Source organism: Canis lupus, chromosome 4 (genome assembly GCF_011100685.1).
Source record: "Canis lupus familiaris isolate Mischka breed German Shepherd chromosome 4, alternate assembly UU_Cfam_GSD_1.0, whole genome shotgun sequence".
NCBI lineage: Eukaryota > Metazoa > Chordata > Mammalia > Carnivora > Canidae > Canis > Canis lupus.
Window position 1 is genome coordinate 25,210,417 of NC_049225.1, and position 20,751 is coordinate 25,231,167.

At 38.0% G+C, this 20,751-nt stretch overlaps 1 protein-coding gene across 4 annotated transcripts in view; it reads left to right on the top strand.

Moving 5' to 3' along the window:
• The window catches only part of VCL (vinculin), a 114,944-nt gene that overhangs the window by 73,055 nt on the left and 21,138 nt on the right, over positions 1-20,751 (top strand). For 2 of the 4 annotated variants that reach the window (XM_038534409.1, XM_038534411.1), the window contains exons 7-13: positions 7,951-8,044; positions 8,855-9,002; positions 12,246-12,399; positions 13,088-13,263; positions 16,533-16,723; positions 18,526-18,725; positions 19,877-20,005. In XM_038534409.1, coding sequence (XP_038390337.1) covers positions 7,951-8,044; positions 8,855-9,002; positions 12,246-12,399; positions 13,088-13,263; positions 16,533-16,723; positions 18,526-18,725; positions 19,877-20,005 — 1,092 coding nt within the window. The remainder of the gene's footprint in view (positions 1-7,950; positions 8,045-8,854; positions 9,003-12,245; positions 12,400-13,087; positions 13,264-16,532; positions 16,724-18,525; positions 18,726-19,876; positions 20,006-20,751) is intronic. The other 2 variants (XM_038534410.1, XM_038534412.1) reach the window with 1 other exon arrangement.

The window sequence follows — 20,751 nt, forward strand, 5'->3', positions numbered from 1 at the left end:
TTTCCTTATAGGAGCCCAAGATACAACCAATGGGGGAAACACACTGCCTCCAGGATCCAGCTTCTCCACCCAAATGATGTTTCCAGGGCCCCCCCTGGAAAAGAGGGGATTTGTAGTATGACTTCCATTGGGTACCCAGTATGGTTGTATAGAAAGAGGGAATTTGTAGTATGACTTCCATTGGGTGCCCAGTATGGTTGTATAGAAAGAGGGGATTTGTAGTATGACTTTCATTGGGTGCTCAGTAGGGTTGTGTTTGTTCTTCAGAACACCTCTAAGGTAAGGTCAAAGCTGGGTCTTAAAATCATATTGCCCAGAAAGTGAATCTAAATATGCAGAAGGAAATTAGCTTAACTATGGATTTTACAGAGACACAAAGTTCTTGAACAAGTTTTAAGACTGTATTTTCAATCTATATGGTAAAATCATTTTATTAAGTCTTTGATATTTTACTTAATTTTGCTTTTGCATATTTGACAACTTTCACTTCCCTGTTATGACTTCTTTATGCATCTTTTTTTGTTCTCTTGTCTGTTTTATTCTTTTTCTCACATTTAGAAGGTAAGCTTTCTCTTGCCCTCTAGTCTCTTTTTCGCTTAAAAAGAGAAAAAAGCATGTCTGTAAGGTTTTCTTGTGCTGTGTGCTGTGCCTTATTCTGTGTGCCGGTGTGTTACACTGTGCTCGAATATGTGTCAGAATGTGATTTAATAGGGCCTTGGGGCTGTGCCAGGCAAACTGACTCTGGCTCATATTGAGTTATTGCTTTTGGGAGAGCAAAATAAAAGACATTACTATGGGATATCAGGCTTTCTGTATTTGGTGGATGCTTTCATCTTTTTGAACAGGCTCCTAAGAACTGTTTTGGCCTGGTCATTCCCACTGACTTCATTTGAAGGGCAAGTTTCTCTAAGTAGCTGGGTGACCTCCAAGTGACCTATGGACCCTGTTCTTGGGAAATGAAACTTGTAGCAGATGCCATCTCTCTATTTGCATTTCATATCAGTCTCTGCTTTTGGAGACGTGTCATTGAGGTTTTAAACCATAATGAAAATGAGTAGGTTGAAGAGTTTAGATGGGTCACCTGTCCTTCACAGTGACCCTAGCCTTCAAAATCAAAAAGGGAAAAAGTTAAGTGTATCTAAGATTTTTCCTAACTTCAGCCCGTGGTTCACTGCATGTTCTGCTAAGCTGTGAATCATCCATAGTTCTCCATGACCTCACATTCCCCTAACCTAATCTCTTTCCTTATTCTCTCTCTTTTGCTTCTAGCAGATGAGAAATAGCAAAAAAAAGAGGAGCAGGTCTTACCACCTCAATGTTTTTCTATTTTTGGAGGGGAAAAGTTATCCATCATTTAGTAAATAAGTGTTGCTGAGCTTTATTTTGTACAAGTGCCATTGAGAGATGCTTCTTCTTCTTCTTCTTTTTTTTTTTTGAAATGTGGTCAGTTGAGTTTTTCAGGATAAGGATGTGGCACCTGGGGAGATATACAAGGGAAATGAACCTGGTCCCCACTGTGTACATTCTTGTAGCTGTCTCATTTTTATGCTGATCTGGAAGGAACCAGACTGTACGGGGTGTTGCAAAACTATCAGAATGAAAGAAAGTAAATAAAATTAGTTCAACCAAAAGAAGCTCAAGTACAAAATGACATCAGAATGAGCAAGAACTTTCATTTTTAAGTCTCATTTTGTTTTGGTTTTACATTTACCTGGTTCAAAAATCAAAATGCTATAAAAAGATAATATATGACAGATCTTACTTCTGACCCCATATCCATCTACTCTACTTCCAGCTACCCCTGAACTGTAATTACTTTTATTAGTTGCAAGAATAATGAGGGAAAAAAAATTTACCTTGAAAAGGTAAATTGGTACCTAGAATTTTGGTTATTTTTCAGTTTACTAGCATTATGCATCTTTCATTGCTCACCTGTAAGCAGTGAATTAATCAGACCTTGCGTCTATCTGTGAACACTGAGTCCCTATTCTATTTAATACGTGATATCTTTTACCTCCTCTCGACCCTACCAATTAAGAATTAACTTTGTCTTACCATACTTGTTTCATGCTTCCCCATTGGTGCAGTTTTCTCCTGGAAAGTGATGGTTCCTCTAGAAAAGTGGGGGAAGAAAGTAAGTGGAAAAAATTTTTGGTAAAAGTGCGTTTTGCCGAATAAGTTAAGTTCTTAAAGAGGCAGTGCAATAGCTGATTATTTTACCTTTTATACCTACATTCAAATTACATATTTACACATTTAAAAGTACTTTGAGTTTAAATGCTTCATTTTATTTTGAGAATAAAAATTTTCCCCTCCTGAAATCAATAATCTTCGTATAGTGATCATTAAAAATGAATTTAGTGTTCATTATGAAAGAAATTTGTGAATTAAATACAACTCTAATTCTGCCCTTTGTAAATTTAGCAATCTCTTTTTAAAATATTTATATTACTTGTTTCTTGATGCATGCTGAGAATTAAGAGGAAGTGAGAAAAATTTTAAGCTAAGAATTTTTTTACCCTACCTAGATGCTCCTACAACTGACCCTGAGTCATCCCATGCTGTTATTCAGAATTAGTTCTCTCCCCACCCCCACCCCCTTTTTTTTTTTCCAAGATTTTGTTTAGTTATTTGAGAGAGAGGGAGAGAGAGCACACAGGGAAAAGGAGAAGCAGACTGCCCGCTGAGCAGGGAGCGCAATGTAGGCCTCGATCCCAGGGCCCTGAGATCATGCCCTGAGCTGAATGAAAGCAGATGCTTCATCGTCTCAGCCACTCAGGCACCCATAGAATTAGTTCTTGTGGATCTCCTGCCCCTGTAGGCCTAGGCTGGTGGTGGGGTAGAAGTAGTGACTGACTCACAAGATGTCTTGCACAGAAGATTTTTGTACCCTACCAGAGAAGGAAATACTGTTTAGAACTTGTGATCTTACTTGGTCTTACTTACAGATAGTTGAGGTTTAAGTGTTGATATTTATTTCATTTTTGAAAAAAAAGGTTGTAAGTGTAACATTATTAGAATGTCTACTGTGAAAATGAAACATGATTTAAGATTGACTTGATTAATTAAAACGATTCTACTTTAGATGTTTTATTTTTATTACTGAAATACAGTTGACATATAATGTTATAATAGTTTCAAGTGCACGCATAATGATTTGACAATATGTGAACTTTTTAATGAGTCTTAGACTGTTTTCTTTTAGCAGCTAATACAATAGAGGACTTATCTCTTAGAGTTTGAGATAAGTAGTTAATTCAGACATTTATCATATTTTAGCCCCTCCCCTCAAACTGAAGAAGAGCCCAAAATGTTGAAGCAATTGATATTTCCCTTCTCATCCAAGTGATCTTCTACTTGGTACATCTGATTGTACACACATAGGTGGCATTGCATTTTAGAGCTGGGAAGGTATTCTTAAAGATGAGGAACTAAAGCCTAATTTGCCTGAAGTCTCGGGGGAGACAACTTTCTCTTGTTACTTAAATGTAGTTTGTAAGATTTTGTTCTACTGCCCATTTATTCTTTCCAGAAACATTTGTTTAAAACACGGATTAAGGGGTGGAAATGCCATCAGTAATGGAACAGAGTGGGAAGAGTGGGGAGGGGAGGTGTCAGAGGGAAAAGGGAGAGTAGATTGGGCAGCAAACAAGAGGCAGTCCTTAGTCCCATACTGAAAATTTTCTAGAACATGGCATTGTAGGACCTCACTTTTTCTATCACAGTTCCTTTTGATTATCTCTAGGAGGAACTCCAGGGTTCTCAGTACTATTCTGTGTTCCTTAGAACTAATTCTATATTAAATTTCAGGAGTGTTTCAGTTCCTGGGAGAGCATATAAAAAGTAGTTCTTTTAAGGTTGTCCTTCCACCTTTTGGTGTGTGTGAGACTGCCAAGTCAGTGTGGTTTTTTCATTTAAAATCTGAACTCATAAGAATTTCACTGTAAAAGGGACCTTGGGGAGGTGACCAGATTCCTGTTAGCTGTCCCTAAAACTGCATGCCTAGATCTGGTCTTTTTTACACTCACTCTTCAAAACAAAACAAAACAAAACAAACAAACAAAAAAGAACAACAAAAACCCAGAGAAGAGATTAATGGAGACTTTTCTCTTTTCCAAATTTGAGATTTTACAAAGATACTCCAATGATGATTTTTTTCTCTATTAATATACTTCTTAAAAAAATATACTTCTTATGATGCTTATGACAGTTCTGTCAATTCCAGAGTAAAGACTGCTCTTCAAAAGAAGTATATATGAGATTCTTAGAAGACCAAAATATTTGTTCCCATGGACCTTTTTTATTTTGATAGGACATTAAAGTGTAATGTGTTTAAATGATTATTCAAAACTTGCTCTGTTCCAGAAAGAATCGAAAGTGGTCCTTTCGGGAACCCTGGGTGGCGCAGCGGTTTGGTGCCTGCCTTTGGCCCAGGGCGTGATCCTGGAGACCTGGGATCGAATCCCACATCGGGCTCCTGGGGCCTGCTTCTCCCTCTGCCTGTGTCTCTGCCTCTCTCTCTCTCTCTCTCTCTCTCTCTCTGTGACTATCATTAAAAAAAAAAAAAAAAAAAAAAGTGATCCTTTCAGTTACTGCTTTAAATCCTCAAAATTGTCTAAAATTTATGCTATTAAAAACTCTGGTAACTAACTGAAATTGTCACTTTAAATAATGTAGCTTCATTTCAACTTTTAATGGATCATTTTTAGGGGCAAATTAGCACCTCTTAATTTTAACTTATTTTTTTTATTTTTTAAGGATTTTATTTATTTATTCATAGAGACAGAGAGAGAGAGAGAGAGAGAGAGAGGCAGAGACACAGGCAGAGGGAGAAGCAGGCATCATACAGAGAGCCTGAGGTGGGCTCGATCCAGCGTCTTCAGGATCACGCCCTGGGCTGCAGGCGGCGCTAAACCACTGCGCCACCGGGGCTGCCCAATTTTAACTTATTGATGTCACATCTTCTCCCACTCAGGAGTAAATTACTCACTTCCCGAGGATTAGATTCTTTCCTTGAAGTGTGGTGGCCATTCATGCTTTATTAGGAAGAAAAAAAGCAATGATTTTTGAGGGTACTGAATAGAGCAAAGCTACTATTTCCATCATGTTTCAAATCATTTTTGGGCAGTGAAGAATAAAATAAGTCATTTATGGTAGTAAGGATTAGGATTTTGATTTTTAGAGCTTATTTTCTGGTCAGTATTAACCAAAGCCAAAATCAACAAGGGAAAGACTTACTATTACTGAAGGTTAGAATCTTCGGCAACTCTTTTTGGTAAAAGAAAAAAAACTCATGAATTTCATTTAATATAAAATAAAGAGGTTTGATGTCAGCAAACCTGTGATCAGTTGGATTTGTAGGACTGTTTCTTAGTTTGTAAAATTGCATTTAAATTTGAGGTTCAATGAAGTAATGAGGGGAAGCAATACCTAAAACAGAACCTATCATGCAGGAAATCCTCAATTAAAGTTAGTTTCCAGACTAGTAGCCTTTTTATTTATTATTATTATTATTATTATTATTATTATTTTATTATTATTTTAAAAGTAGGCTCCATGTCCAATGTGGGGCTCAAACTCATGACCCGGTGACCAGGAAATGCATGCTCTACTGACTGAGCCAATGAGGAGCCCCCAAAGAGTAACCTTTATTTTTTTATTTTTTATTTTTTAAAGATTTATTTATTTATTTATTCATGATAGAGAGAGAGAGAGAGGCAGAGACACAGGAGGAGGGAGAAGCAGGCTCCATGTCGGGAGCCCGATGTGGGACTTGATCTCGGGACTCCAGGATCGCGCCCCAAGCAGGCGCTAAACCACTGAGCCACCCAGGGATCCCCTCAAAGAGTAGCCTTTAATGCTAGAGTAGACCCACAAAATATTTGATCTTTTGAAATGAAATCAATTTCCAGTTTTTTCACTGAAAAAATAATAGCGTGTTAGAGAAATGGTTATTTAAAAGATTATAAATTATTTTCACGTGGGTATAATTTCTCTTTAGAGTAGGCACAGACTTCCCTAGGAAGAGATTATGATTTTTTCTTTTCTGTGCCTAGACAAAATCCTGTAACTTGTATTAGACCCTAGGCTATCTAATTCTCTGAGGTTGGGAGTTGTCTGAGCCTCTTTTAAAATAGGTATTGATTTGGGCCTTGCTAATCTGGAATCAAGCTAAAGCTGGCTTTTAAAGACAGGGTTTGTTGTACAGATTAATGTAGAACAAGATGGAGGAGGAGTAGATATTTAAGCTATTTGAGAATACAAGCACTTAAAAAATGCCATTTGTCTACTTGTACTAATTCAAATGGATTTCGAAAGAGATACTCTTATGACTCTCCCTGCCTTCTTTTGAGAGATAGCCTCCATAATTCCATATAACTTGATAATAAAAAATATTCTATTTACATTTTTTTGGTAATTTAGTTCACTTCTCTTCAGTTGCTGTGGCTGAGAATTTGTTATTTAGAGCCTTTGATAGCTGAGGTTAAGACAGAAGAACAAACTTTATCTGTTTAGATGGGGAAGGAGGAAATACTAAAGCTGAGAGTCCTTATAGTTTGAATAGATACTTTGGAAAAGGTGTGGTCAGGCTGCTGACCTTACCCCACTGGGCGCTCGCTGCCAGTGCTTATTTTGTACTAGTTTTGGGTCTTGAGTGGATTAGAGAAGTGGGGAAGCTCCTCGTGCCCCCATGTGGAAGAGTGGTGATACAACACCTTTAAGAACCCCACTTTGCAGGACTGGGAAGTGAAAAAAAAGTTAGAGATTCAGGGCATTGCTTAGAATTTCAGAGGTTAACTCTGTGCTTTGTTGTGTGAACTCTGTAAGAGCCAGTTCCCTAGAGCAAAAGGAGTTCAGCTGTCTTTTTTTTTATTTTAAAATTTTATTTATTTATTTATTTTAGAGAGAGACAGAAGGCATGAGTGGTGGGGTGGGGGCAGAGGGACAGAGAGAATCCCAAACAGTATGGAGCTGGACATGGGGCTCCATCCCAAGACCTGAGCTGAAATTGAGTCAGGCGGTTAACTGACTGAGCCACCCAGGAGCCCCTCATCTGTCTTTTAAGGTGTTAAATAGAGACTTACGAGATAGCCAGCCTGTCAGTTGTGAGGATGGATACCTGGGTACTTTTTACATTGTTCTCTACATTTTTGTGTATTTTAACAACTCCATCAAATTATAGGTGTTATTTTTAGTGTGCTTCAGCTTTTCATGCTATGTCTTGGGAGGTTTTATGGTAATTTAATACTAACCGTTATGAATTCTGATTGTAAACAATAAATTGAGACCCACTTATTTTATCCTGCCTCTTCTTCCAGGTTAGGATGATGAGGGAACTTAGAATGAGGAAGATGAAGAATATGGCAGAGAAGGCCAGAAAAAGTTTTTTCTTGCATTACATGGAGTGGTTTATTTGTGGAATTAAAACTAAATTGCTAGATTAAAATTTTCCATTTTTTTCCAGCCAGTAACTCCAAGTTTTTCAGATTAATTAAGTATAGTGAAGCATTATCCAGTGTTTGTGTATTTCAGAACAAGATGTAAAAGAACTGTGATTTGTGACACCACGTGCTAATGAGGCTTCCCTGATGCAGGGAGGGCTGTGCCAGGGCCGCAGTAGATGATTGTTGAGTAGAAGGCTGATAATGAGGCATGTGACAACAGGGCTTTTTCCTGCTGCAGACATTAAGCATCTTTTGGCTTGAGTGATTTTTACCAGTTTTCACAGTTTAGCAATAGATCAGAAAACAAAATAGAATTAACTGAAGATTTGCATGCACGATGCTGCATTTTGACAGAAATAAGCATTCTGGTGTGATGAGAGTATTTTTAAGGCTGTTGTAGGACTACCTTAGCTATTGTATGTTAAGTGCTGTAACTTTTTCTCTGTCTTACTTTGTATCATGGTATCTCAGTTTTTGCAAATAAAATAACTGTATTTCTCTTCAAAAGGACACTGAAGCCATGAAGAGAGCATTGGCCTCCATAGACTCCAAACTGAACCAGGCCAAAGGTTGGCTCCGTGATCCCAGTGCCTCTCCAGGTAATCTAGTTCTGCTTCTCTGACAGATACAATAAAAAACTAAAAGTTGAGCCAACAAAAGAAATAAAGAAAAATCTTCCCATAACCTCATTCTGAGATAACTACTGCAACATTAAGGGACATACTCTATTCTCTAATAGTTTTGACTAATCAAAGCATTTACTGGTCCTTAAAAGGATGAAGGGCAAAGACCAATCACCTTTCATTCTGGAGGAATTAACCAAGCTGAGCTGGGCATTCTTTGCTAGATTATTGGTTCACTTCTTCCCTGAATCAGAAAGGTAATTATTTTGAATAAAAACTCTTCTCTTTTAGTTCCCATTGGGCAGATTTCCATTTATGTCAACAAAGTACTTAATTAAACAGATTAAATGATGATGCCAATAAGAATTGGAAAGCAAAATTGACTTATGTAAAGACCCAAATGGGTTATTGAGCTAGGTTTTATGGATTTTCTAATCTAATATTCAGTTTTAGATTAATATTTGAATGGACGTGAAAAGCCTAATGGAGGTTAGAGGTGCTAAGTAGTATTAAATTAGTAGAGCCTATTTTCATCATCCATATTCTTACCACAAGCTGCTTATCATCTCCAGATGGATATGGTTCCAAGTATCTTTTTTAGAAGTATCTGCGGTTGAAACCTCACCCTCTGGTTGTTAGGGCATGGTTAGCTATCAGATGTATTGTCTTCTATTCACTTGTCATTTAAAATCATCCATTCCTTCATGAATGAAATGACTTGTAAAGCATCCTTCCTAAATAATTAATGCATCAACAGTGTAGATATTGAATATCTCTTTATTTTAGGGGATGCTGGTGAGCAGGCCATCAGACAGATCTTAGATGAAGCTGGAAAAGTCGGTGAACTCTGCGCAGGCAAAGAGCGCAGGGAGATCCTGGGAACCTGTAAAATGCTGGGGCAGATGACTGATCAAGTGGCTGAACTCCGAGCCAGGTAAAATTCCTCTACTCTTACCTGAGTTAGGTAACAGATTGGATGGCATTCCTGACAAAGTGATTCAGAGAGTAAGGGCCTGCTAATTTTACTGTGTTCTTTTTGATGAATGGATAACAGATTATTATAGTCTATGAATTCTCTTGAGATTGAAGTGAACTTTTCCTTTGATAAACTTTTAAAGTAGGCAGATGCCTTGTAGTAAAGTTGAAATTGAAATGGAAATCTGGTATCTTAGTTTCTAGCCACAGGCTTATGATGAATAAGGGGCAGTGGTGAAGTCTGGCATGGGTAGGCATATCTTTTATTAAGGATGGGTAAAAAGAAACATAAAGAGTGAAAATATTGGAATTGTTTTGCATTATTTAAAAAACCACTTAAGTAAGTTATCATGTATGTTGATTATTTCTAGGATTTTTTGAGTTTCTATTTCATCATTATTCATTTGGTTTCATAATTCTTTTACCTACTTCAAGGCTTGACTTCTAGAACTTTTCCCCCTGTATACTATATATAGTTTGTTATTAAGAAAACTCAGTATAACATAGGCTTCTTTGGAACTCACCCGTAGAGTCAATGAAGTTCTAAAAGATACTCATTTTTATGGAATTTTATAATATGGGCATTCTTGAAACTCAATTTCAAGAATTGAAATATGGGGACTACTGGTGTGGCTGAATATTAATTTGGCTTCAAGAATGTCATGAAACACCTTGAGATAACTGGAATATGCAGGGTCTCCAAACAGGCCTCAGAAATACCCCTTGACAAGTTGTACACTGTTAGACCTGGTTTCAAATGTATTAACAGAATAGACATAAGAATACAGTTCTTGGGGTACCTGGTTGGCTCAGCTGGTCGAATGTGCTACTCTTGATCTTGGGGTTGCGAGTTTGAGCTCCACATTGGATGTAGAGATTACTTAAAAAAAGAAAAAAAGAATATAGTCCTTTTTTTTTTTTTAAGTTTATTTTTTAGTAATCCCCCCACCCAACACGGGGCTTGAACCCACGACCCTGAAATTAAGAGTCACATGCTCCACTGACTGAGCCAGCCAGGTCCCCCAAGAATACAGTTCTTAAAGGCATGGTTCTTAACCTTTTGGGTCAAGATAATTCTTATCTGATGAAAGCCATTAATCTGTACATAAAAAGATGCCCATAAACATGCCTGTGTAATATGTGTAATTTCCAGAGGTTCGTGGATTCACCGTAGCCCTGGAAGTTCCAAGGGTTTCAGGTCAAGAGTCTTTACCTTATAGGGAGAAGGAACTGCATAAATAAATGCGGTCTCACTGAGCTCAATGAGCCTTTTTCTCCTGCTGTGAAGCAGTCTCCCCTGTCATGAGCATGACAAGAACTTTACAGAAAGGACAAAAAGAAGTTCTGTTCCCATTCGGAGAATTGCCAGTGCAGTTTGACAAGATTCTTGGCTCTTCTAATTTCTCACTGCTGGCTCTTTTGTCTGCAGCCTTTTCACAGTGTGGTAGACAGTTTTCACTTGGAATTCTCGAATACACAGTTGTATGTGTTTAGAGAAAGATGAATTTGAGCAAGAGAACAAGGTGGTTGCTGTATGGGATCGACTGTAAATCTGTAAAGAGACAAGGCTACAACAGTGATGAGCTGTGGGCCTGCTTCACACTGGAGCCTGCAGTGTCCTTTTCTGATGAAAGATTAGCAAGCTATCTCCCTGTTAGCCTTTCTTAAATATGCCTAGCTATTTAACATTTTAGTGGCTGAGGCTCAGCAACAATTTCCTCATTGATAAACTTCTTTTCAGTTGCTAGGGTTTCTAGGTTGTAAGGATCTATTTTTCCTCCATGGGACCCAGTAAACTTTTATTTTGAATGAAATATTATAAATATTTTTTACATTTTCACACTTGGACTTTTGTCCTCTAAAAAGTTTCTCATCACGAATGACTAGAGTTGAAAGAAAAAAGCAAATTAAATTGTAAAAGGTCCCAAAAGCCTTCCACTCCTCAGCACATCTAAGGGGAAGCCTCAAGTACAAATGAAACATACCTGGCAATAAATATTATTGGGTTCATGACTTTACATATTGGTATAGATGAAAAACAAAGATGAATTTTAGGAGAACAGATAAATGAATGACAGATCTATGCTACTATTAAGGGGAGCTATGATGTTTTGGAGTTCATCCTAAAGTCAGAAGCTTAGGTTAGGAGGATAAGCTTGCCTTTCTACCAACTGATAAAGTTCCCCACCCCATCATTGAGAGTACCAGGCGGAGTGGCTTAAAAATCTGAGTTTGTGAAACGGTGGCAAATCTTACTTTGTTATGACTTGGGAAGTCTCTTACAAAGAGAAAACAAGTGTCTAATGATGCACCTCATTTTTAATATAGCGTACCACTTCCGAGAGAGGAAAATAGTAAAATTAGTCCTTCAGGAGAATGATGGAAAAAAAAAACCCAGTTTCTCACCAACAGTGCTTTTTTCCTCCTTAGTACCAACTGGTTTTGATATTTATAGATTGCATAGGAGTGGAAGGTAGACATTTACAATTATTATTAGGTTTATTATAATAATAATGACAGTTAAATAGCAGCAGTAGTTATATTATTTGTATGGCTTTGTTGCCACAGTGTTCTATAGTTTACCCTTTTGCTTGAAGCCACTCTGTTGGGTAAGCTGGGCAAGTCCTGTTACCTACCCAGTCCTCATTTTATAAGTGAGAAAGCTAAAGCCTGTCATAAACAAGGTTCACAGGTCCCAAGACTAAGAATTTGAACACAGATCTGCTTGGTCCCAGTTTGGTGTGCTTTTAGTAGCACTGGGCATGCTACTTCCTGAAATATTTTCGATGTATACTTGCCCATAAATAAGACAATCTAATGGGATTTTTTTTTTTTAAAGCACACATTACTATGGTAACAAACCCTCCATAGCAAGAAGATCACAAGCACATTTTCCCCCTGAAGTTCAGACTTGATTATGTAATCACCATCAAGAGGAGAATCATTATTATCAAAATTTGCAGTCTGGTCTTTAAAGTGGTTATGCAGTTCCAGGAAGCTAATGCATATTTTTAAAAGCAAAAGGAGAAAGTAGATGATTTGGGTGTTTTGCTTTATTTCTGTGTTTTCTTGTGCTACCCCAGATTTGCTGGAGGAAAGGAAAAAGACAAGCATGTTAACAAAAATGACATATTTGTGCTTCTCATGATATTTTGCCAGTAAGTATTTGAGAGAGTGCAATGACAACATCTGTTTTGAACAGAGGACAAGGAGCCTCACCAGTGGCCATGCAGAAAGCCCAGCAGGTGTCTCAGGGTCTGGATGTGCTCACAGCAAAAGTGGAAAATGCAGCCCGCAAGCTGGAAGCTATGACCAACTCAAAGCAGAGCATTGCCAAGAAGATTGATGCTGCTCAGGTAGTAATGATGATTTTCAGGAGGGGTGGGAAATAAATATCCTGCATCTCTGTCTGTCTGTCTTTCTTATTTACTGTGGGTGGATAACGAGTATTTCTAAGTGATGACTGATTCTCGGCATTTACCAATGTTAACACCTCTCCCTTTCACCACAGATTTAGACTCATGTTATCTCTATTTTGATATAGAGATCTTAATTTTGAATACTTTGATCAGTTAAAAGAATGTACTCTGAGTACCAAGAAAATCCTAGTTCCTGGTAGAGATCACAGAATATGAAAACTGTTCTTTATGTTAAAATTCATAACTATATTTGGTCATAGCACTGTTAAAGGGTTAGAGTTTTCGGATGCTACTCCTGTAAAATGATTTTCATGCATTTCACAGAGAAACACAAATGTTTGAGCAGGTGAATTAATAAGGTGTGATTAAGCCAAAGATAAGATAAAGCTTGTGAAAATATTTATTCTAACGGGGATGGAAAAAATAACTTATAAGCAGATGAAGGATAGATTTGATTTTACCTGAGCCAAGAACCTGTGTAAAACAATAAGAATCAGCATTATAAAAGTGATCACTGGTGTGCCTTGTGATTACTTTTGAGATCTTTCTGATGGCCTTGTTAAGTTTAAAGAAATAGTTTCTGAGGAGATCACAGTGTGCTTTTTCCCCCTTTCTGTGTGTGCAGAATTGGCTTGCAGATCCAAATGGTGGACCAGAAGGAGAAGAACAGATTCGAGGGGCTTTGGCTGAAGCTAGGAAAATAGCAGAGTTGTGTGATGATCCTAAAGAGAGGGATGACATTCTACGTTCTCTTGGGGAGATATCTGCTCTGACTTCTAAATTAGCAGATCTGCGGAGACAGTATGTATTTAATTTCTGATATTGCCCTTTAATCTCTCTTTTCCCCCTGGCATGTAGATGGTTGAATGCTGTAGGTTAAAGGCACATATGATATTCTTCCACTATATTCCTGTTGATTCTGTATGACATGGCTAGGTCAGATATTACTTCTATTTTATTATTGCCATAACTGAGGGTTAATGATTTATTGCTGGTCAGATGGTTTTAAATGAATAAATTTAGGATGCCAAGAACTCCTTTTTTGAGATCTACTTTTTAATTTCTAAGCTAGGACTTTTTCTGCTACATCATATTTGTGGCATAACCGATTTCCAGGCATATGAGGAAAATAATTTTTGTGGCTCTCTAAGAAAAGATGCTGTGGAGGGGGTGGGGAGGGGAGGCATAAGAAGACACTTTTTTCTTTCCCCAGCAATGTTATTTCTTATGTAACTATTATGAAAGATCCTTAAATACGATGTCCTCATCACAGCTGCTGCGTTTAAAGACTTTGATGGCATCATCCACTTTGATTATGTAGGAAAGAGGTGTAGCTTTGTTCTTTTGATTGATATTTTTCTCTCTTAAACAAACTGCAGCACGTGCTGAAAGAACATTACAAGAGTACAATGTCGAAGTAAAAGTTTCTTCTTCCCCACCTTAGTCCTCTAGCCTCTTATCTGGGGTTACCGTAGTCAAGTATTTTGTGAGATTTGGGTTTTCATTTAACTTGCATATTTCATTTCCTCTTCTTCCATGGGAGAACCTAACCTTTTTTCTGTGACAGGCACCTTGGAGTTCTTTCAAGTCTTGTATTGACCAAGAGGACAATGGTGGTTAAAAAAAAGCACATTCCTGTCTAGCTAGGGCTATGAAATAGGAACTGAGTGGGAGCAGAATAGACACGCTTTAGGCAGAAAATTGTGATGAGACCAATTTAAATAATAGCTCAAGTTTGATTATATACCAAGCTTGATCATTTGGGGATGACTGAATTGTTTAGACTGAGAAAATAAATAATTTGACAATTGTACAATATAATGTCTATGCAGTTAGGTCTATGTTCATTAATATTAACCTATTTATATAATCTGTTTACATTCTTATTAGTTTAAAAATACTGAGAGGAGAAAACTATTTTAAAGACCTTAACACAATTCCATATACATATCAGGTACTCATTATGTTTCTTAATGATGAAGAGAGAATTGATGGTAATGGTATCAACAGCAAATGTCCCTGTGTGGTCACATGCCATCATTCCTTATTATAACATGTACATAGCTTCCTGGCAGTAGTAGTACGATCCACTCCTGGGAGCAGGAGCAGCCATGATCAGAACCATGATAAATAACCTTCTTTGTCCAGCTCTATAATGGAGAAGGTATTGAGATTTAAAGTCATAAAGGAGTTCTTAGGAGAGTATCTAAATTAGTCATTCTGGCAGGTAGAATAATATTTTCATTTTTATTGGTGAGACAGAGAAGATTCATCTGAAGTTTTCTCTAAGTAGACTTGAGATATAAAATGCATTAGACTTGGTATATGTTCATAGTGGTTAGAACCTGAAGTCTTTGGAGTAGGGTTTTGGGGGCAGTAATCTCCCTTTGTGATACATAATTGTGGTTTTCTTTTTATTTCTGTGTTGATGGTCTTGTTGAAGTTCTTTGGTTGCAAGGAACTAACTCAAGTAAAAAGTGGAAGTTTATTAGAAATATGTAGAGGCAGCTAATGGAGCTTGATAGTTTGAAGTATGGCCAGGTCTAGTGGAAATTGCAAGCTCCTCCCTCCATCTCTTGATAGTTGTATGGTATGCTGTCTGCTTCACTCTGTGTGTTGACTTTATTTGGGTTCTTTGTCTAGCTTTCACCTACCTGTTCCAGGCATAGTATGGCTTTCCAGTTCCAGATCTACCACTAGTTGACTATGTAGTGTTTTTGAAGTATGGACCAAGGACAACTTACCTTAAAATCATCTGGGAAGGTTGTAAAAAAAAAAAGTACACCCTGGACCCCTCACCAGCATACTTGATCAGAATCTCTTTTGATGATAGATTTAACAATCTGCATTTAAAACTAAGATCCCAGGTGACTTTTAGCCATACTGGAATTAGGTACCTTGCTTGACTGTGGTCTTGTTGTCTTTGAGTTAGATAACCAGTTTAATCAGTTATAGCAAAGATTGGAGAATTACTTGATAGCAATATAAGTTTCTAAGAGTGAGGACTCAAAAGTTAGAGCGCCTAGGTTTGAATCCCGAGTCCACCAAAGAAAGTGATAGACCTTGGGTAAGTTGTCCAACCTTTTGGCACCTCAGTTTTGCTTTTTGAATAGCGAGGATAACTTTGGTGTTTACCTTATAGGGTTGTTGTAGGATTAAATAATAGGAGTGTTTGCAGTAGTAACTATCAGAGTTGGAACTCAAAGGACTGTACTCCTGGGCACCTGGGTGGCTCAGTTGGTTAAGCATCTGCCTTTGGCTCAAGTCACGATCTCAGGGTCCTGGGATTGAGCCAGGCTCCCTGCTCAGTTGGATGTCTACTTCTCCTTTTCCCTCTCCCTACCTCCTGCTTACCCCACTAGTGCTCTCTTTTTCTCTTTCTCTCTCTCTCAAAAAAAAAAAAAAAAAAAGGATCGTACTACTACTAGTTCCATAGCTAGTTCTTTTTTTTTTTATTTTTTTTAAATTTTACTTATTTATTGATGAGAAACACAGAGAAAGGTAGAGACATAGGCAGAGGGAGAAGCAGGCTCCCAGCTGGGAGCATGGTGTAGGACTAGTCCAGGACCCCGGGATCACAACCTGAGCCAAAGGCAGACGCTGAACCACTGAGCCACCCAGGTGCCCAGAGTATAGTCCTTTGAGTTCCAACTCTGATAGTGCCCCCTACTATAGCTAGTTCTACAGGTGCCCCCTACTATAGCTAGTTCTACAACTACTTCAACTACTGTTATACAACATACATGGCTACTTGAGCCCACCTAGTTCCTGAGGGAAGTAGTATTTTCTGCAATGGCTGAGTGTTGCTTGATTGAGCTCGGCTAACCAGATGGTTGAGCTTGATTGAGGTAGAATGACTCAATCTCCTATTTAATGTTTTAACTGGGATAATGCAATCTGAATTTAAATTATTAATTTCTTAATTTAGTGCCAAATAAACCATTCTCCTTCCAAACTAAGCTAATAATAATGATTAGCAATTTATCATCTCATTAGCATTTGTATAGCAATTAAAATCATCTCAGTGTAAATAGTGTCTGTGACAGGATGGCTTTTTTTTTTCTCTTCAGGGGCAAAGGAGATTCCCCAGAGGCCCGAGCATTGGCCAAACAGGTGGCCACAGCCCTGCAGAACTTGCAGACCAAAACTAATAGGGCTGTGGCCAATAGCAGGCCCGCCAAGGCAGCTGTCCACCTTGAAGGCAAGATTGAGCAAGCACAGCGGTGGATTGATAATCCCACAGTGGATGACCGGGGTGTTGGTAAGGCCATAAGTGCACTTAACCTTCATTAAACTGGTCTCAGTGAAAATAAGCAAGATGTTGATAGAGATCTTGTTCGTCTGTAATTAGGTGCAGAAAGGGTTCTTAGCTCCTGGTAAGTAAGTCATTCTACAACATGACTCCATTTCCAAATGTAGCTGATATGATTCCTGTGATTTAATCAAAAAGAATTAGCAAATAAATGATCTTGCTATGGGCAAATAGAAAGGTCCTTAGATTGGAATTGAAATTTTGAACTAATTATTTTCAGTATATAACTGTGTATACTTCTATTCTATTATATTTCTATTACAGTCATTGGAAAGTACCCAGTTAAATGTAATTTTTGAAAATAAGTAAGAGGCACTTAGGTACCAAGGTTATTTTCATTTGTAAGGGCTCTTGCATCACATAGTCACCAGTGGAATTGATAACTGAGAATTTTGATTTTGGGGAGATTTTAGGGATGAATCTATAAGAATTTAGGTCATTTTATGATAGCAAGCCATCTGAAGCTGAAAGATCTGTTTACTTCATTAACTGTATTTGTTGGATAAAAAGATAAATTTTTAAGTTGGTGATTCCTGGTGTTGGGGAATCAGACAGATGCATAATTTACTGGGGGAGGAATAAATTGGTATAAACGTTCTGAACAGCAATTTAGTATTACATGTTAAGAGCTTTAAAAAAGTTCATACTCATTGACTTAGCAATTTGACGTAGAGGAATTCATTATAAAAAGTAATTAGACATGTTTCTAAGGAATTACACACAAGAATGTATATAAATATAAATGTTTAATATGTATGTGATCAATAATTATAAGTAATATAAAATATTATATAGATTTTTTTTAGGTCATGATTTTTTTTTAAAAGATATTTATTTATTTATTCATGAGAGGACAGAGGGGGTGGGGCAGAGACACAGGCAGAGGGAGAAGCAGGCTCCATGCAGGGAGCCAGATGCGGGACTCGATCCCGGGTCTCTAGAATCAGGCCCTGGACTGAAGGCAGGCGCCAAACCGCTGAGCCTTCCGGGCTGCCCTTAGATCATGATTTTTAAAGATATTCAGTGATGTGGAAAAATGCTCCCATTAAATAAAAGAAGCAAGAAAAATTAATGTAAAGTATGATCTCAATTTTGTAAAAGAGAAATGTATATTTGTATAGGAACATGCAATGCATCAAATAAACTAGAAAATTTACAATAACAAGGATGGATCTAGACGGTATAATGCTAAGTGAAATATGTCAGAGAAAGACAAATCATTTCTCTCATGATTTCACTCATCTGTAGATTTTAAGAAACAAAACAAATGAACTAAAAATTGAAATAAACTAATAAAACCAGACTTAACTATAGAGAATAAATTGATGGTTACCAGAGAGGATGTAGGTAGGGGAATGAGTGAAGTAGGTGAAGGGGATTAAGAGTATGCTTATAGTGATGAGCACTAAGTAATGTACAGAATTGTCAAATCACTATATTGTACACCTGAAACTAATACGACACTGTATGTGGCCTATACTGGAATTAAAATTAATACATTTTAGTAGAATAGTTTTTAAAAAGACCAGAAGGAAATGTTCAACTGTATCAATTTCTGAGGATTATGGTGAATTATCTATACTTATTTATACTTTTCTGAATTTCCTACAGTTTTCTATTATGAGGGGCAAAAACCTCACAAAATGTTACTAATTAAACAACAACAACAACAAAACCCCAACAATACAGCAGTTTACCACACTTGCCTTCTTTGGGTCTACGTGAATTACAGTGCTTTCCTCTGGATCCAGGTCAGGCTGCCATCCGGGGGCTTGTGGCCGAAGGGCATCGTCTGGCTAATGTCATGATGGGGCCATATCGCCAAGATCTTCTTGCCAAGTGTGACCGGGTGGACCAGCTGACAGCCCAGCTGGCTGACCTTGCTGCCAGAGGGGAAGGAGAGAGTCCTCAGGCGAGAGCACTTGCCTCTCAGCTCCAAGACTCCTTAAAGGTAAAACTTGGAAGCATATATCATTACATCTGTGTGCTTACCATTATTGACAAACTAGGGAGGCAGAGAGATTTTTAAAATACATAATTTCTTGAGTCTGGCGAAAGTGAAGAGTGGATCGAGGAGGATATAAGGAAGTCCAGAGCTTATTAGGAAAAAGCTCCCTTGTGTTTGACAGCGGCTGAAGTTTCTTTCTGAGTTTCAGTCAAGTGGGAGCTCTTTCGGGATATTTGCCCTGCTGTCACCTGTACTTCTTTATTTGGTCCATATTTTTCTTAAAATGGACTCCGTTTTTAATCTTAGGTGGATTTATTTAAAAGAAAAATTTATAATAAACCTGAAATCATGAGCTTGATGAGCTAGTTATATTTTTCCTAATATTCTTTAAAAGAAAACACGGAATTATTAAAATAAGAACACCAATCTAACACTGAAAATCATCTCAGGTATCATGAGCTACTCATCTTGAGAAACAGTGGGAGAGACTGAGACTTCTTTGTATAAATCCAGAACACTTAGGTCAGACTAAGTGTGATAACTACAAAAAGGAGCCTTTTCATGACTTCTAAGAACCGTCTTTAGACTCGTGTTAAGAAATGGGTACATACACTGGTTATCAAGTTATTCCAGAAACTTAACTGAAAAAACATGTATCCAAAAGAAATTTCCATCATTAAGTTATTTACTTGTAATGTGAGAAAATGCTTAGAAATTTGGGACTGTGTCCACCCAACCATCCTTATAGCTTCTGTGGTCATTATCAGGCTCCTCCAGCATTGGGAGTGGTGAGGAACTTCATTTCATTTCAGGGTCTTCTGTGGGTTCCTCCCCATGAATCTCAGTATGATTTCTTAGAGGCCACCAAGAAAAGAAGTAAGATTTCTTGTTTGGGTGGAGCAGTCTCCAGGGAAATGTGGGTCCTGTCTTACTCTTTCTACCAGACACTGATCTCTTAGAGGATAGGATTCATATCTTACACCTGTTCCGTGCTGGCGCAGTACTTTGTACATAGTTGATAGTAAATACTTACTGAGTGAAAGATTGAATGAATGAATGAATGAATGAATGAATGTGTCACTGAAGTGAGGACATTGGCAGATGTGCTTTTTGGACATTTTTGGTAATTTTTATTTGTAAACAATGTTTTTAAGGATCTGAAAGCCCGGATGCAGGAGGCGATGACTCAGGAGGTGTCAGATGTTTTCAGCGATACCACAACTCCCATCAAGCTGTTGGCAGTGGCGGCCACTGCACCTCCTGATGCTCCCAGTAGGGAGGAAGTGGGTATCTGAGGTCTTCCATTTCTTCTCTTGGCCAGCTGTAAACACACACACACTCGTATATATTTGTATATTTGTAAAGGCAAAATGTGATTTCCGTGTGCATCAGGGGCAGTGGTTGGGAAATTGTGGATGAAGTGTGGGAGGGCAGAAGAGGGAAGGCCTTGCCACATCCTCCTTAGTCATCAGGTGTATCAGTTAGGAATGTCTTTAGAACATGTCTTCAGTTGTAAGCTGCAGAAGACCTGACTATCAGAGACAAAAACAAATGGGTTTTCTTTTTATTGTGTGACAAGAAACATGGAGATAGGTGATCCTTGACAGGTTCAGCAGTTTGTCATCATGAGATCTGGCATACCTGTGATTTTCTTGGTCTTTTCCTAATGGTGTGAGATGGCTGCTATAACTCTATGCATCATGTTCAGAGCAATAAGAAACAAGGGGTAGGGCCCTCCAGTCATAACTGTCCCTTTTATTAGGACATTTTATTCTCAACACAGAATTCAAGGCAAGCCTTTTAAATGATTTGATGTCATTCAGATATTCAGCCTCTTCCGATGACTCCTTCCTCTTCCAGAGTGAAGCCAGCGTCCTTAAAATAACAGTAAGGCCAGTGATGTGCTGGCAGGACAGCACTCCAGGAAAGTCTAAAGACCAGAACACCCTAATTTGTAAAGCTTGTTTATTTCCATGATGTAAATATTCCCATCATGACTGTTTGTGGAGTCACTGAAAGCAGAGTTGGG